At 36.6% G+C, this 19847-nt stretch overlaps 1 protein-coding gene across 3 annotated transcripts in view; it reads right to left on the bottom strand.

Moving 5' to 3' along the window:
• LOC110458112 overlaps positions 1-19847 on the bottom strand; it is a 49938-nt gene that overhangs the window by 6807 nt on the left and 23284 nt on the right. For 2 of the 3 annotated variants that reach the window (XM_021509692.1, XM_021509690.1), the window contains exon 2: positions 14483-16196. In XM_021509692.1, the coding sequence (XP_021365367.1) occupies positions 14507-16093 (1587 nt within the window). In that variant the 5' untranslated portion in view covers positions 16094-16196 and the 3' untranslated portion in view covers positions 14483-14506. Of the gene's footprint in view, positions 1-14482; positions 16197-19847 lie in introns of those variants that run through there. The other variant, XM_021509693.1, reaches the window with a different exon arrangement.

Genomic DNA, 19847 nt, shown 5'->3' with positions numbered 1-19847 from the left:
TGTACATCCTAGAGAATTACATCTTGTACTATACTGTCAATGTTCCTAGTGATGTACATCCTAGAGAACTACATCTTGTACTATACTGTCAATGTTCCTAGTGATGTACATCCTAGAGAACTACAACTTGTACTATACCGTCAATGTTCCTAGTGATTAACCCATGCTATCTAGTCCTAACAGAGGTAACATGGGTGCTCAGGAACTAGTATTCTCAAATTCAATCAAGGTAAAAATTAAGGTATTTCCAAACTATTGTTTCCTATGGTTTTATTTGGGTACTCTGTGAAACCTAGTCCATATATGACAAAGATGCCAGTTTTTCGAATGTTTCCATATCCAATTGTGGATGAAAAATACATCTGATAACCTGATAGAGGAACCCCTGTGTTAAGAGACCACTTTGAAAATTCACCATCACAATCATTTCATGTTAATTAAACCTGTATTATAAGACCACCTGTACTGAAGATCGGTTCATGGACTTCAAGAAGGTGATCTCTGATTGGAGGTTTGACAGTTAATGTACCTATTTTATCCCTTGGCAACGAAAGTCGAGGGGTTATAGGATTCAGCCTGTATGTATCGCTCTAGCGACTTCAATCCTCAATGACACAATTTCATGAAACTTCATAAAAGTGTTTGGTATGGCAATGCCTTGAACAAGTTCTCGTTTTGGATTGAAGGTCAAGGTCACTGTTACTATTTTTAGAAAAAACTTTGTCATTGCTCTAACGACTTCATTCCTCAATGGAATCGCATGAAACTCCATACAAATGTTTGGTATGGCAATGCCTTGAGCAAGTTTGTGCTATGGGTTACTCTGTTAAAAGTAAAACAAATTTGAATTTCTATTCATATCCTCTTACATATGTCACTTGATGTGTGAATGCGAGGGAATTTGTATCACTTGTGATGCCTTGTTTAGAATATGAATGAAACAAATGATTTTGCCTCCAAGAATTTGTTCTGTGGACAATTATGTGCAAAGTGGGGGATAGATACACTGTCCCATACAAAGCGATTAATACAGAACTTTATTACTAGTAACTGTTGAAGTGTAATGTGCACAGGCATATCTATATAGAAAACATGCATTAATTAATACTGACAGTGCTAGCTGCTAGCACCTGGGCTTTACAACTAGATAACAATCAACCAAACACCTGTGTATAACACAGAACTACAGGTGTTGTATTACTTGTTTCTCATTTTTATGTCCATGCCATTTTATTTTGGGAGAGAGAGAGCATGCAGTGTTAACCATGTCTGTCGTATTCTCTCTCACCATCCCATCCCATTTCAATGTCACCATTCTGGATACCTCATTAGGGCCCCGTATCGGAGATACGGGTGCCCTATAGTAATCACTCTGTCTGTCTGTCTGTCCATCCACAAATTTTGTTCCTGGCTGATAACTTTTATATTTATTGACCGATGTACATGAAACTTGGTCAAGATGTTCAGTTCACAAAAATACACTTTGAGGTAAAAAGTCAAGGTCATTAGGTTCAAAGGTCAAGGTCAAATTTTACATCTTTTCACTGATGAACATTTTGTTATGACATTATGCAGCAAAGTTGATCAGAATTAAACAAGGAGTCAACTGATCTAACGGCAAGGACATCACGTCAGGGGTCAAGGTCAAATTTTGTAGCTTTTCTCTGGTGAACATTTTGCTATGACATTATGAAGCAAAGTTGTTTGGAATTAAACAAATTAGAGACACACTGAGGTAAAAAGTTGAGAGCAAAGGTCAAGGTCATAAGATTCAAAGGTCAAGGTCAAATTTTGCATCTTTTCACTGATGACATGATGAAGCAAAGTTGATCAGAATTAAACAAGGAGTCAATTGACCAAAGGTCAAGGTCACTGGGTCAAAGGTGAAGGTTAAATTTGTACCTTTTCCCTGATGAACATTTTGTTATGACATTATGAAGCAATGTTGTTAAGAACTTAACACAGAGTCAACTGACCTTAGGTCCAGGTTACGGGGTCCAAAGGGTCAAGGTCAAGTTTTGTATTTTTCACTGATGAACATTTTGTTATGATATTAAGAAGCAAAGTTGGTCAGAAATAAAGAATAAGTCAACTGACCAAAGATCAGGGTCACACGGTTAATGGTCAAGGTCATTTGAGTCAAAAGTCAAAGACAAAGTGGATCTCTGACTTTGACCCTGTCTCTTGATGGAGGAGGTATATAAGATGAAATAAAACAAATCAAAGCTAACAAATGAGTATTGCACCAGTATTTTCATTTCTGTTAGCCCAGCAAATATGGAGGTGGAAGGAAACAAGACTCGCATCATAGTACATGTAAAATTTTGCTTCCTTACGATTCTTTTTGAAGTCCAGATGTCAAACGTCAAGCCCAGCTATACGGGCAGATTGCTTCTTGATGATTATGGGGGATATATTGGCACAAGACAGGGCCCTTACTGACCTGTCAGTGTTCCAATTTCGATCAAATTTCATACAAAAAGTAAAGTACCAGAATATCTAGTATTTGAGGGTTACAGTGTCAATGTTAAGGTCAAATTTAATGTTCACCCAATTTTCAGCAATGCATTTTGGATTTTGTTCAAACTTCATATATAGAAGTCAAGTATAAAAATGTCTCTAATGGGTTTGTACATCAAGGTTTCAAGGCTAAGATCACCATTACTATTTATAGAACAATAGAATAAACATGCATGAGAGTGAGGTCATTCATGTCTTACAGACATTTCCTAGTTAACGTGTACGTCATAATATACAGTTACTAAATATAGTATGGTGTGTACCTAGATTTGGTGTGATGATATTGTTGTCATATTTTTGGGAGAAGAGAATGGTCAAAGTTACATAAGATGAACATTTCCTGTTATACATTGAAAAAACTAGCAAATAAGTTTTGGGGTGGGGTGTTACTGGGATTTGGTTGTCTGTCCGTCTTAAGACATAATTCTGTCCCAACATCTCCTACAGCTTTTGATGAAATTTTATTTAACTTCATTGATGAAATCAACACACTCTGAAGTTGTCCACCTGTGATTAATCTGGCCAATTTAATTGGAGTTATGCCCCTTTTTACAACAGTGAGCAAAGAATTTTGTCTGCACAACTCCTACAGTTTTCAGACAAATTTTATGAAACTTCACTGATGTAGTCAACACACCCTGAAGATGTGCACCTAGGAATAATATTTTGATCTGGCTAATGTTATGGGAGCTATAATGCTCCTTAATGTAAAAACATTGTTCGTACCACTCGCCCCAAAGTCCTGCACAAATTTGAATGACCCTTGGTACACAGAACCCTTATATCTAGAGGATGTCAATTAAGTACATACATTGGTGTTACCTCTCCTTATCCAGCACCTTTAAGTATTAAAATGTCATTTTCACTATTCACACTTCTCTCCCCAAAGTACTGCACACATTTGAATGATACTTGGTACTTGGAACACTTACATTGAGCTGATGTGAATAAAGTTCATAAGTTGGAGTTACCTCCCTCTTTATGGAGTTATGCCCCCTTATGTCCTTCAGTTCTTTAGTTCTTGTAGACAAAGGGGGATAAATCTACTACAGTTCTAGTTTAATTAGTGACACTTTTGAAAGGCAGAAGCAGACATGTACTTTAAATGACTATTCTGAGCTGGTAAACAATCTACATATCTTGTTTCTGTATCCTTATCTAAATGTTATCATGTATTTGTGTATATATATATTCTGTAAAATATGAACAACAAAAAGCTAATCTTAGTTAATACTACAGTAGGTACCAATTATAATCATGAACATTTCCATTTTTATACGCCCGTCAAATTTGACGGAAGTATTATGGTATAGGGTTGTCCAGCCGGCCGGCGTAAACTTTTGTTTGTCCGGCAATGTCCTCCTACATTTTTTGACCAATCTCTTTGAAACTTGGTATACATTATAATCATGATATGAAGTTTTGTCTCCCTTAAAAGAATTTTGATTCGACAATTTTTGCCTAAGTTATTGCCCTTTGTTCATTTCAGTATTCGGTTTTTGTCCGGCAATCTCCTCCTACAATTTTCAGTGGATCTCTTTGAAACTTGATATACATTATAATCATGATATGAAGTTGTGTCTCCCTTAAAAGAATTTTGATTCGACAATTCTTCCAAATGTAATTGCCCTTTGTTCATTTCAGTATTTGATTTTTTGTCCGGAGATCTCCTCCTACAATTTTTGACAGATTTCTTTGAAACTTAGTAGGCTAAATAATCATGATTTGTTGTTGTGTTTCCTTAAAAAGAATTTTGATTCAACAATTTTTGCAAAAATTATTTCCCTTTATTTCAGTATTTGATTTTTGTCCGGCAATCTCCTACATTTTTCAATGGATCTCTTTGAAACTTGGTATACATTATAATCATGATATGAAGTTGTGTCTCCCTTAAAAGAATTTTGATTCAACAATTTTTGCAAAAAGTTATTGCCTTTTGTTCATTTCAGTATTTGATTTTTTGTCTGAAGATTTTCTCCTACATCTTTTATAGCATATCAGCTACCCACTCTTAGAATGATGCAGATCTTATTTCAATGTAAGAAAGTATATAACATTATATGGCATTCAACGGGCGTATATTGTTCCGCCCCGCGGTACTCTTGTTAAATTAATTTTCTGACTTTCTCTGAGTTTGCTCTCTTATATATTGAAAATAAATTAATGTAAAAGGTAGTTTTTCTTTTCTGAGTGAGAGTTACTTCTCTTTGCAAGGTGTTCATTTGTCATTTTGATCTGTGGATTTACAAATTCTGGATAGCAATATCATGGTCAAGTGTTGGACTGGTAATGGATCCAAAGTCCAAAGCCTCAGACCCCAGAATCTATTTTTAGCCCACTCAGACATCAGATGATGGGCAGTCCCTCGTTCATTCTAACCTTAGACAATTTTTGTTATCAACCTTTCTCAAGATATGCCCTACAGACCTGTTTCAAATTTCATGTGAAAGTTTGTTCTGTATTTTGAGACAGATTGAAATAACAAAATGACAGCAAGATAGCTATCTTGTATTTTGACAGCTGGCCCACTCTGATGTTCAACACTATTTCAAAAAAGTACTGGAAGGATCTTTCTCCAAATTCATATGTAGGTTCCTCTTGGTCCTTATTTGTGCATGTTTTATTGTGAGATCAGAAGAACAAGATGGCTGCAACATACATAACAACTTTTTGAAAATTCTCAGATTTAAAAGCGTAAATAAAATACACATATGTACTAAAAGCGTAAATAAAATGTACATGTGTACACCCTAGGGAAAATAATACTTTTAAATGGCATTTTTTTAGCTGTTCTTTTAAACGAAGTCATCAAATCTTTGAAAATAGGAATAGTCTAGCAAATTCACAGGTAGAAAATGCTTAATTTTAGGGCCCAAATTCGGGATTGTCCTTCCTAAATAGGGAGAGATGTGGGGGGGGGGGTGGAAGAAGGAGGTGGTTAATATTCAGTTCAGCTTGTCCGTCTGCCAATCTGTCTATAGACACAATCCACACAACTCCCTTCTACAATTTTCGGCTCATTTTGTGAACTATACTGCCGTAGACTTTGGTTTGTTTCTGTTTTACGTACTATGAACAACAATGATCATTACAAGACAGAGTTCCCGGAGAAAAATCCACCAACCTATGGCAAGTAACCTATAATATGCAACTGCCCCACGTAGGCCTCGAAGGCGCAACCCAGTGGTGGAGGGCTAGTGGTAGCAGATTGTCAGACACCTTAACCACCGCTGTAGACAACATTTTCTGAGGTTATGTACCTGAGATAAATATTTTGATCCGGCCATTTTTACAGGAGTTATATGACACTTTTTAGGTTATCTTGTGAGCACGAGTAAAAGTGAATGGATGTCAATAGATTTTGCTATGCTGCTTTATATCAATAAGATCTCAGAAAACAGTCTCAATCAGACAGTAATTGGCAGAGTTATGGGACTTTGAAATTTTAATTACTGTTGGAGTCTTATAATGGGACTTGAGCTAGTGAGCACAATAACTTCAGTAAATGTGAATGGATTTCAATACATTTTGCTATGCTGCTTTATTTCGATAAGATTTCAGACAAATTCAAAAATGGTCCCGATCAAACAGTATTGGCAGAGTAACGGGACTTTTAAATTTTAATTACTTTTGGAGCCTATGGGATTTGAGCTTGTGAGCACAATAACTTGAGTAAATCCGAATAGAACGATGAATTTTGCTATTCTGCTTTATATTAATAAGATTTTGATCGAGTTTGAAAATGGGCCAGATCAGACAGTAACTGGCAGAGTTATGGAACTTTGAACATGCTACAATTTGAGTACTTGAGAATTTACTCAGGTGACTGTTTAGGCCTATGGGCCTCTTGTTACAGAATGTAGCTAACAAAATCTTGTTCGCACAACTCATACAGTTTTTCGGCCTAGTGTCATGAAACTTCACTGATGTATCAACTCACCCTTAAGTTGTGCTCCTGGGATTATTTTGATCACACATCAACTGAGTACCATACATATTTGTGTACTTATAAATTGTTTTGGATTTTTACTGTTTCTGTGGGAGCTATGGCACTTTTTTCTGATTTTCTGCTACAGTGTATCGATTTTGTCCGAAGTACTGCTATTTCCATTCTTGACCAATATATATGGAACTTGTATACTGTATGCTTGTGATCTATTTTCTTATTCAGATTATTTTGATAGCAGTTATATGCTTCTTTCTGATTCCCATTAATAAATTTTGGTGAAATAATTCTGAACACTCCTTGAATGAAATTGATGTCACTGTTTTTCTTTAGAGGTGAGGGGGTATTCATTTACAAGTTCTTGTTATCTTATGACCTTAGCTGTTCCACAACCAAATTCACAAGAAGTACATAGAAAAATAGATCTTTTTCATATTTCATATGTAGGTCCTGGTCTGTATTTGTGAATGATTCATTGTAAACTTATTAGAGGAACATGTACACCAGACAGCCATCTTGACTTTTGACAGTTCTTATTTGTTATCAAAGTATTTGACAGATTTTCGTCAAATACATGTTAAATTTCTATGGTCTTTTGTAGTTGTGCTTGATTCATACTGAGACTGGCAAGGTATAGACATCTTTGATTTTTACATTTCAGGTTTGTTATCTCTTTGTTCTCATGAAGTACTGATAAGGACAGACTTTTCTTAAATTTCATATGTTGGTTCCCCTTGGTCCTTACCCTAGCCTTGTGCATGATTCATTGTGAGGCTGATGAGAAAAACCAGCTGGCTGCCTGGTGGCGATCTTCAATTTTGACATTTTGAGTTTGTAATTGCTATTTCTCAAAAAGTACTAAACAGATCTTTCTCATTTTTCATATGTTCCCCTTGGTCCTTAGTTATAGTAATACTGGACGCAGGCAAAAGCCTATACATCCAGATCATATACATGGTCAGCCTCTAGGCTGATGCCCCGACAGTGAATAAGTTTATTATTGTCAGGTTCATTATTATAAAAAACTGTCTGGTTGTCCCCAGTGCTTATACAGTCGGGCTGCACATGCTGTATGCTTGTTTCATTTTCAGACCGATTGGAAAAACAAGATGACTGCCTTGGGGAGACTGACTATGTAATGAATTACATCAACCGTTACTCGTTATTAAGATTTAATATTTTCAACAAGTAGTTGACATTTGGTGTGTACAGGTTTTCAGCTGTAGTATAGTGAATATGGTATGTATAATGCTGACAAATTAAATTGATGGCAGTTATATATTTAAACTATATATAGATGTGTCTACCATATATAAGATAGCTTATCATTTTGAGGAGGAATTTTGAAAATGTTCAACAGAGATGACAATCCTTGGCCTTTGTTTGTTATACAGGGATAGTCCAGGTATAATCGCTGTATCATGCAGTGTTCTTCAGCCAGTCTATGGGCACAAGAGTTGTCTCCCTTCTGTTGTCTGACCCTGACGTTGATTCAAGCTGTCACAAGCTGTACATGTCACAAGCTGTACATGTCACAAGCTCCACTGGTTTGTGGCTCTTAGAACCTTGATGCTTAATAGACTGCAGGAGAACCTTATCATATCAGTGTGAAAGATGAGGGGGAATTGAGGCAAAACTCTGATATAGATTAATTTGTATCCAAGATAGTCTGAATAAACTAGAAGAAATACATAATGGGACTGTGACATGATATGCAAGTATCCGAAGTTGAATTAGTGTTGACTTAAGAAGATGCATGGGGGAATTGACATCAATTTGCATGTTAATCTTTTTAGGTTCTGATCCTTGCAGCTAATTAGCAAACATGCAGATACAGCAGTGTCAATCAGAAATATTTATATCTCCATTTTACTGCCTTTAAATAAACCTTAATCAAATAAAAACTACTGCATATAAATATTTACTGAATGCTTTTCATTCGAAAACATGTATCTCCATTACACTGTTAGAGTAAAATTATGTTGTGATGTCAAATTCAGACTTGAACTCCTTCATCTGTATTCATTAAAGCTTGTGCTCAATTAGCTCACATGCTGTACTCGAGTACAATTTCCTGTTTCAGATATGAATTAATAAAAAAACAATTTTTGTCAATAATTTGCAAGAATTGTGGAGTAACTTAAAGTCATACACCGTTTTTCAATATTTCCACTGGAGTATTTTTGCTGTGTCACATGATTTAGACAGGTCACAAGGAAGGTTGTTTGAGCACCATACTTGAGCATGAGCATGGTTTCATGAATACGGGCCCTGATCAACTAACACCTGTCGCCACCTGTTACTTCTGTTCTGTTAGAAAATGACAAGATCATCCGTGTTATTTGTAGATGTTTGATTGTGGTACAGTATGTATACCGTATACCAGCAAATTTTAGCCTAGTGAAACTCTCGCCCTTCTCCCATAAAGTCTGTTTTTGAACAGTGTGATTTCACCCTTCACATAGATTAACTTTGTATATTATGTTGTCTATATCTATATTTGTTGTAATGATAAAATCAACCTCATTACGGAAGATGATAGAAAAAGGTGAAAATTAAACTGTAGCGAAAAATTTCCTAGTTTACAGTATACAGTATAAATTTGGTCCACCTGACATAGCGAAACCTTTCTAAATTGAACACTATTAAGTTTCTGAATAGTCAGATTTTCAAGGTACAAAAGTTTGATTTACACAAAAAAAAAATGTAAAATGGGACATACATTTTCCAAATAGTATTTGGAGGTTGTCTCCCTTTCATCGTAATTATTTTAACCAGTTAAAATCTGCCGTACATTATATTTGAGCAAATTGAAGCCAGATCAGCTAGTAGCCTAGATGATTATCTGTGTTTATCTGCTTGACTATAAAAACAAAACTGTTCAGTTCACTAAGTGTGGTCAAACAACTACATTTATGGTCCCTAAGAAAGGGTGAAACAGTTGTATCTTGGAGAATGATCTCAAATCAATGCCACAAGGGGCTTGAACATCTGTATGTATTATAACTCCAATCGTAATACATGGTCAGTGTCAGAAGGAACAGTCAAACAGTTGTACTTAATGGTCTAATATTAATATGGACCAATCACAACTAATGTATAAATGATGCATTATCTTTGTATTTGCTGTTTTGGGTGTATATATATATATATATAAAAAAAAAAATGTATTAATGAATTTCATCTTAAAAAACAACCAACAGGTTATGTTTTTCCATCTGGCTTTGATGGAGTCGGTTTGGATTATATTTTAATTATATAAATGTTATATATATATTAAGCGGACAGAATTTGCTCTAGATTTTTATTGTACTGTTTCTCCAAAACAAGAGTCGATATGTTATAGATTATTCTGAAGGCAAAGGTAGTAAAGAAACTATAGAAATAGAGAATTGTTGGGAACATGTGTCTGTCAAGAAACCATTTCTCTGCCTTCTCATTAAAATGGGCTATGATTTTTATTGATTTTTTTATAGGTCACCTGAGACAAAGTCTCAAGTGACTTATTGCGATCGCCTTTTGTCCGGCGGTGTCCGGCGTCCATCGTCTGGCGTCCGTCGTGCGTCCGTAAACAATTTACATTTTCGACTTCTTCTCCAAAACCCCTGAACCAATTTCAATGAAATTTTGCAGAAACCTTTCATGGCCAAAGGTCAACAAAAATAGGGGCCGGTTTGGTCCCCAGCCCCCAGGGGGTCAAAAAGGGTCAAATTGTCTAAAATTTCAAAAATCTTCTCAAGACCCAGATATGGTAGAATCAAATACTCTTCATAGATGGAAGGGTCTTAAGGTGCTTTACCAAAATTGTGAATTTCTTGACCCTGGGGTGTCACGTTTCCCCCTGGGGAGGGGGTAAACTTTACTATAGTTTATATGGGGAAATCACATTTTGGACCAACATTTGTTTAATTTCCATTGGAAGTAATTCAATTAAGGTTAGCATTATCAGTATTAGGTAGCAGTTTGATAGTATGCACATATGAGCCCTGACTGACCCCCTGGGGCTGATGGGTGGGGCCAAAAAGGGTTGAATTGACGGCAAATGATACTTATGTTAATAACTTGATTGGAATTATAACCCTGAGTTGACAGTTTGATACTTTGAACATTTTGAGCCAGCCCTACCCCCAAGGGCTGTAGGGTGGGGCCCAAAAGCGTCAGTGTGCTAAAATGTCTTCATTTTCCTTGTTTAGAATCAGAGGTGCTAGTTTCAAATACTTTTCAGTCTTAAATCTGTTAGCTAGATATTAAATAAAGTGGTTTTATTGTTTTTTGTCACTTTGAATAATTTTTTTGTTCATGTTAAAAACAAAATCGACTCTCTGTATAAATACATCAGGTGACCGTTAAGGCCCATGGGCCTCTTGTTTCATTGATGATTGGATGGTAAATTCTTGACTGATGGGCTTATTGTTTGATACTTAATTGATCTATTTGTTTGGATGGTTGGCACAGTGAATAACGCCATCACCTTTGGACAAGATGGCCAGAGTTCGATTCCGTGATCGGACGTTAAAAGGCATGGGGTCATCTGCCGACCACATGGGTTTTCTCTGGGTACTCCAGTTTCATCCCACATTAAGACCCCCTACAAGCTAACATCCAGGCCAACAAGAGTGATTGAAATGATGTTGGATAAAATTGAATTGTCGAGATCAATTGATGATAGAAAATAAGTTTAGAAAAACAACAACACCATCAACAAATCATCTTTTGGTGACTGTTGTAAAATATTCTGTCTGTTAGTTGTTATTTTTACAACAATTGAACAACTACCGTGTATAAGTACATGATATTTAGTGTGGTCATAGATCAAAACAGTGGTATATATCCAAGATGGCGGACATTTGTGAAGAGGGGGGTTGCTTGCAATAAAGCCCCCTCCCTACTTTTGGTCTATGTTTTTTCACTAGGGGTGGGGGCTTATTTGCGGTCAAATACGGTAATATAAGTTTAAAAACTTGATTCAAAATTGTTGTAAAATATATAAAATTTATATTTAGTCCTGAAAAGTCTTACATGACAACAATGGCATCAAGGCACCTAGGATAGTGGGAAATCAGCACATGATCAACTGTTTTTGAAAATTCTAGATTCTGAATTTGAATCGAACAGAAAGTTTATAACCAATGTACATGTCTTCAAAAAGAAGCCACAATTTATTTATTTTTTTATCAAAATTAATTCATATGTTGATTTCCCAACAGGTAGTTTCTTTAACATAATGAAAACAAGTTTGATTAACAGGTTTATAATTTTAATAGTTTTCTTAAGATGGAAATGAACTTATAGCTGCAGGAAGCTATATGAAAATTCTTGACAAGCCTACGAAATGTTTGCAAATATATGCATGTACATCATTTATGCAGATAACAGTGTCAATTATATTACTGAACAGTAGATATTGATATGGAAACTGATAAATAATGGTCATAGGGGATGGACAAAATATGTATGTATGTTTATGAAACTTTATTGATTCAAATTTAAGTCTTTTTAAAATTACTTCCATTTTCAGTTTTTATTTTGATAATGAGCATTTTGTCCTCCGAAGATCATACAAATTACTGCCAGGAACAGGTAAAAAAATTGATGTGTATTTGAATAAAAACTTATAGAAAAAATACCAATTAAAGTATTTAAAATTATAACACAGGTAAGTCTTTATTTATGTCATTTGTCAGTGAATAGCTTTGTTTAAAATTTCATCTGAAAGTATAAGTTGTTAAAATCTTAGCTGGAAACTACATGTACTGTAATAAATAGAAATTCAATTATTTAACAATTGAATAAAAAAAACTTAACATATAATACTGGTCATAGATTAATATTTGTATATAATAAATTAACAATAAGGTCAACACAACAATCTGATGTAAACAATACAAACACCAAATCAGCCCAGTACACTGTTACCGTAAGGAAAGGTTTGCTACTTAATCACGCAGCACCAATGATACAAGATGATAAAGTGATCTAATCTTTAAACTTAAAGGGAGGTAATTACACTGTTTAACTGTTCAATAGTCATGATATTTGGTCCTGGGGCACTTAAAACTGAGGAGGAGAAGAGGTGGGGGTGGTAATATAATTAACATGTTTATCAGAAACTCGAAGTTCTAGGTACAATGTATTTGAGAAACTTATAATCAAAAAGTGTTCATGTGTTGGCCCAACCCACTTGATCAGACTGTAGCTGATATTTCCTTGTGATCATATTTTGTTATGTGGGGGTAGGGTAAAAATGGAGGAGGCGCCGATAGAGGAAGAGGGGCAGTGATCACCGGGAAATCACTGTCATTAGCAGGTCTTTGGACCTGTTTCCTGTAGACTACTATTGTTAAACTTCCTTTTCTCACCCTGCTGAACATTTCTAGATAAAGATTTCACACATACCCTGTAAAAGAACTTATAACATATACTTATCTGATGGAAATGAATCTCCATTCCATACCCTGTAACTTGTGTCTAATCTTTTTGGTTATGGCAATAAAATAAACTAAACCCTGTATAGATAATAATTGAATATAGTCTCATACAAATGGAAACCTGCATTCCACGTCCAGTATCATAAAACTTTGTTTCTACAACTGAGCTAAGGCCCTATCAAACTTTAATACACCACTCAATATCAGACATCTGATCATCCCCTAAAAGATCAACTCTATCTGAGGTGAGTGTCCACGCCAGATCAGCCCTTTGTATCAGGCATCAGAGCCTGAATCAAGAGCCCCTATCAAACACCAGTACCCCTTATCAGGCATCAGATCCTGTATCAAACACCATTACCCCTTATCAGGCATCAGATTCTGTATCAAATACCAGCACCCCTTATCAGGCATCAGATCCTGTATCAAACACCAGCACCCCTTATCAGGCATCAGAACCCTTATCAAGAGCCCTTATCAAATACCAATACCTCTTATCAGGCATCAGAGCCATTATCAAGAGCCCCTATCAAACACCAGCACCGCTTATCAGGCATCAGAGCCCTTATCAAGAGCCCCTATCAAATATCAATACCCCTTATCAGGTATCAGAGCCCTTATCAAACACAAGCACCCCTTATCAGGCATCAAGAGCCCTTATCAAGAGCCCCTATCAAATACCAGTACCCCTTATCAGGCATCAGAGCCCTTATCAAACACCAGTACCCGTTATCAGGCATCAGAGCCCTTATCAAGAGCCCCTATCAGATACCAATACCTCTTATTAGGCATCAGAGCCTGTATCAAGAGCCCCTATCAAATACCAATACCTCTTATCAGGCATCAGAGCCCCTATCAAACACCAGTACCCCTTATCAGGCATCAGAGCCCTTGTCAAGAGCCCCTTTCAAATACCAATACCTCTTATCAGGCATCAGAGCCCCTATCAAACACCAGTACCCCTTATCAGGCATCAGAGCCTGAGTCAAGAGCCCCTATCAAATACCAATACCTCTTATCGGGCATCAGAGCCTGTATCAAATACCAATACCCCTTATCAGGCATCAGAGCCCCTATCAAATACCAGTACCTCTTATCAGGCATCAGAGCCTGTATCAAACACCAGTACCCCTTATCAGGCATCAGAGCCTGAGTCAAGAGCCCCTATCAAATACCAATACCTCTTATTAGGCATCAGAGCCTGTATCAAATACCAATACCCCTTATCAGGCATCAGAGCCTGTATCAAATACCAGTACCTCTTATCAGGCATCAGAGCCTTATGATTTGCAGGCGTTCTGTTTGGACATCAGTGTCCCCTTATTAAAATAAGCACCCTATGCATGACATATGACATTAATGTCCCCCTGCCAGACATGATTGAGGACCCCCTCTACTGAACATCAGCGCCCCCTACCAGACATGATCGAAGACCCCCCACCCACCCCATTGAACATCAACAGCCCATACCAAACGTGTTCAAGGACATCCTTTTGGACATCAGAGCCTCCTACCAGACCTCTTATAGCCCCATCAGACAGTACAATTCCTCCATCAAACATCAAACGTCCCCCCCCCCCCCCCCCCCCCCATCCGACAAGAGTATCCCCTGTCAGACATGTTGGCCGTACACACAGCCCTGACTGTCAACTCCCTGCCGACAACACTGCCACAGGTAGGACACACTAGTAAGGCGCCCCTTACTTGTGTACTCCTCCACCCTCTCCTTACTACGTGGGTGGTAACAGCAAGCCTTCTTGTGGTTATCACTCTTTGTAAATAGTTTTTGACAACGCAAACATTTACTGACTTTCTGCCCACCTTTCATTTTCGTTGACTTCTTCACCCTCATTTCGTCCAGAGATTTCACCAGAGATCGGAAGGTAAACATTTTTGAAGTATGCTGCGGGGCTTGCATTTTGGGCATAGATCGTTCCTTCAGAGTCGTTGTCCGTTCTGCACCCAGACTGAGAGGGCTGACTGCTCGCCGCCGCCATTTAATACGAACAGGTGGATCATTTAAGTCAAGAGATTTGGAATCGGAATTACCAGACAGGTCCGAGACTTGGAACCGATTGATCCGATCTGAGAAAGATTTGTTTGTCTTCTCAAGGAAAGTGTTCTGTAGGGAGTTTGGTTGCCTGTCACTGTGAGAACTTTGCGTATAGGCCAGTTTTGTTGGCGGTGCAGGCTTAATGTTGGGCAACTCTCTGTTAGGACTCCGAGCTCGCATCAGCGGCTTAAGTTTGTAGTTGTGGTTTTTGGAAGATGACTGCTTACTTGTGGGATTTGATTTTGATGAAGTTTTTGTATTATTATGGAAATGGTCGATCTGTGAGAGGGCATCTTGGAGAGAACTCTCCAGTCTTTTTGCACTCGATTGAAGTTTTAACAGCTTTTCCTCCGTGATTTGTATGCCGTTGAAATCACCTTTAACCACTGCTGCTAAACTTACTGGCGATGCCCTGCCATCTTTGGCAGTGGATTGTGATGTTTCCTGCAGATCGTCCTGCTGAACAGCCTGAAATATTATCTGTAATTTCTTATGGTCCTCCTGCATCTTGTTAAACTGTTTTTTGAGACGGTTTAGTTCGGACATGAGCTGTGTGTTTTCACGCTCCAGTTTCATCACATGATCGTCCCGTTCTTTTTGTGTTTGGCTATTGCTGAACTCGAGCCTTTGCAAGTGCAAACTTAACATACTAAACACTGTTTGGCCATCAATATCGGCCTCGCTCAGTTTGAGGAGCTGCAGACATTGTAACCGGTCCTCCACTAAGGTGTTTATCAACTCGGCCAAACACTCAATGTATAGAGGAAGGGCCCGCTTTGTGTCCTCCTGCGAGATTTTCACCAGGATGTCTTCGTCCATGTTGCAGCATTCAGCAATCAATCTCAGCTGATTGGTGCATTCCTGGATTACACTGTGGATTTTTAATGTCTCGCGGCGATGGTTTTCTATTTCCTGCATAGCCATACGTATCTTATAGGCCCAACCTTCCCGTTCTTTCTGGATCTGCGTCCCGAGCCACCTGGAAACCTCCACAATGCTTTCATGTAGCGTCTTACCACTTAGGTTATGTGATTCATCCTCAAGGAAGGTGGACACAGCAGATTGGATGTCGTCATCCGTCCGCAGGTCTGACCAGTGCTTAGACGTGGCCATTGGGTTCATGTGATGTATTTTGGCCATTTCCATAAAATGAAATTCCGAAATTTTCTTCAAGTCATTGCTGAGATTTTATATGAAAGATTAACAGCTAATCGCCTATTTGTTTGGAGAAGGTTGGCTCACTTGTTTCCTGAAAAATATGAAAAAGATAAAGACATTAAACTCCGAGTTAAAAACTGAAATGTGACATGAAATTATTCAATTGATATGTACAGTCAAACCTGAATTAAGAGACAACCCTTGGAAAGTCGTTTAAGACAGGTGGTCTCTTAATACAGGTTTAGTTCTAGAAATAACTACAATAGAGTACATTAAAAATGGTCTCTTAGCTCAGTTGGTCCCTTAATATAAGTGGTCCCAAGAGAAGGTTTGGCTGCATATAAGAATATTTTTGTTGCTATTTTAGTTTTGAAAAGTAATTGAAGAAAAAAAACACCCAGCGATTTTAATCTCAATATGTCTATGAAATAACCCCAAAACAGTCCTATTGGATGAGTGCTTCTGTAGACAGGTAGTGGTTATAAAGGAACAAAGGACTTATAATGAATGATAAAACTTGTAGACTAGTTATCAGACAGGTAGAGATTCTACTGTAAGGGTTTATTTAGATGAAAGAAATTATAACACAGCACGCGGCAATTAAACACTTGCCAACTTCCTAAATCACAATTTCTTATTATTTGGGGTAACAATGATTGTTTCCAAACAGTTGTGATAGAGTGAACAAAAACATAAGAACAATGGTTTAATACATTGCAAACAATATACTAGTATTATGAAATTTTCTAAATTCGTCCTATTGAAAATGTTGACATTAACTCATTCACCCCTGAAGACACATTTGAACTCTTCCAATTCAAAGGTTAGACTAGTTCATTATGAAATTTCAGTGGTGAATGAGTTAAAAATGTTAGTCAACCCGCTCTATTACAAATGTACCACCCTGTACTTGGGCAGGATGTCACGATGTAGGAGTTGAGATAAGAACATATCTTTCCTGGAGGTTTGTACAGACAAGTCAAGTGCAGTACATATAGCAACTCTACACATTACTTCTATTTAGTCGTCAAACATTTACCTGTACTTAGTTACAGGTAGGTTGTATATTCTGTCAGTTTAAAAGGAAATGCAGACAGAATCAATAATTTAGTTAGGAAACGCTAAGGTTTATAGAGCAATATCTGGTAGCTGTCATGTTCTCTACAGAAGAGTCTGGATCAGTCAACTCAGTAGACTATAATGTTTGTACAAGTGCATATTTAAAGGTGTATCCTACCCAAAACCAGCTGTACTCTGTGTACCCAAAGGTCAAGGTGATGGGTCAAAGTTTAAAGTCATTGTAATACATAACCTATCATAACTGATGAATGACTAAAAATATTATTATAAAATTTCATAGAAAACTTTAGGTACAGTGTTACAAATAATTCTCTGGTATATATATAAGGATGGAGGTCTATATAAGAAAAGGTCATGGACACAACAATAGGTTGAAGGTCAAATCATTTTCAATTTATAAAACAAAGTATAGTTACCTAATTGAGAATAGTGAGTGTTCATTGTGACTAGAATTAGGTCTTGTGCCCCAATGTATAGAGTTAAGAACCCTTGTTCATCATTTAAAACTCTTCCAGGATATCTCATTCTGTCACACTCACCTACACTGGCCTTATTTTGTATGTAACCTACAATTATGAGTTTTGTACCACACTCAGGTCTACAGAGTTATGCCCCTTTCTTCATTTTTTTTATATAATTGGAATTTGTCTTGAGGTGAAGAATGATAGATTGCTCAAAATACTTAGTTGACTTAGTATAGTTATGTCTTAGTGAAGACAAATTAAGTTCTAAGTAGTATTTGTACCCAAAGTTAAGAGTGAAATCCATAAGGCTGGTTATACCCACCTAACATAGCAGGGAAACATGAAAACTATCGACCCCACGTACAGATGGCCAGGATTATTACCAAATGCTGTGTCACTAATAAATGTTTACGGTATTTGTTGATGTAGCTGAGGTAAACTGAGGTTTCCTGCTGGTTTATAACACGTTTGAGACACTTATCGCTGGAATAATTCCAAAATGACAGGCTCAAACTTTTACATCACAGTGATCAATAAACTCAACAAATTCTGACATACAGCCACTAATTCAAAAATGACATACTCGAAGTTTTACGTCAATATGATCGATAAACATCAAAAGTTTGTATTTTTGCAGTTTATTCTTAGACCAAATTGTGTTTTAATTGGTTTGTATATACAGTTGTATGAGGATTCAATCAATACTAGGTGTTTGTGTCTGAGCTCTCAGAGTTGTAAGTAAATATTGAATTAACAGTATTTAGTGAAGGGCTATTTAATCAAATGTCTTAGTGTTGAGTAGGTTTCCTCATTAGAATTTATCACTTAGTGATGAGTTTGTATAAACACTTATTCCTATCAATTAAACCTAAACATTTTCTACCTTTCATTTAAGGACACTTATACTGATATCAAGATTACAAATGACACAATTAGTGAACTCTTCATTTGAAATTTTTCTAAATTATTAAGTACAAATATAATCACAAAAATATAGAATGTTTTCCTAGTTCCGTCTGCTGTGTGAAATGACTGTTTTTGTACTCGTGAGTATTTGAAACCCAAACATTAATGAAGATTTCAGAGTGAATATATGGATAGTGTAATGACTAGAAATGACCTTTGTAAGTGAACTGAAATTCCTTGGGCATTTTGTGTGGGTAAACTCTCATCATATGCTCATATAAATATTCAAACAAAAATTCATGTATTATATTGTATTCATTAGTGTTTGATAAGGAGGTGTGATAGTTGAGAAAAAGGAAACAAAGAATTGTGTTTAGGGGAATAATGGTGTGCTTATAGGTGATTAAAAAGTAGATTGATGTACCATACAGATTTAATTGATACACAAACCATAACAGATTTCAAAGGTGTAGTACCAAATATTAAATATATTGTGAGAAACAGTAGGAAATACATAGTTGTACAATCAACACACAGAGGTGAAATATTTTAACTGAAGTAATTCTAGTTAAAACTGTACAACAGACTGGGGGAAAAGCAATCGCAATTGTATTCATATATTTAATGAGCCATCGAAGACCTGACTAGGGAAGGATTTATATCAATAACATGATGATAAATATTGACCTGTCCTAAATGATATTTGATTCAAGAACAGTATTTGTGTTTAGGTGTGTAAGGCAAGAAATACCGCCCAATGACAATAACACTAATAAGTTAAACCTACATACTTACTGGTTTGGTTGTCAAATCACTTGTGCGTGTCTGATAAGAGAAATGGAATTTATCTTGAAATCTTAAATTTGGTTAATCTATTTTAGGTTTAAAGCTTCAACATATTTTATTATACCTCATCTATGTGTCTGATTGGTCACATAACAGGGAAATAAAACATCATATCACCCTCACACATTTGAGTTTCCCTAGTCATATATCCCAAAATCAGAGCATCTGTAGAAAAATGGGCAAGAGCCACCACCACCAAGTTCAGAGTGACAGAAGCCTATACACCAACCTGACCATCATAAGCTTTACAATTGAGTCATTGTTCTATTACAGCGTAATGAAATATTTATGCCATTTCTTAGGGAAACACAAATTCTTCTCTTTCCTCGATTAATCTTTTTTCACCTAGACTAATTACGCCCTTAGTGAAACATGATTACTCTCAGGGAAACAAAGAATCATGTTTCCCTATCAAATCAAGGGCAATGTATGCATAATACAATGAA

The sequence above is a fragment of the Mizuhopecten yessoensis genome, unplaced genomic scaffold, assembly GCF_002113885.1.
Source record: "Mizuhopecten yessoensis strain PY_sf001 unplaced genomic scaffold, ASM211388v2 scaffold9431, whole genome shotgun sequence".
Lineage (NCBI taxonomy): Eukaryota > Metazoa > Mollusca > Bivalvia > Pectinida > Pectinidae > Mizuhopecten > Mizuhopecten yessoensis.
Note: the sequence above shows the minus strand (reverse complement) of the source record. Positions and strands in the feature narration are given on the sequence as shown.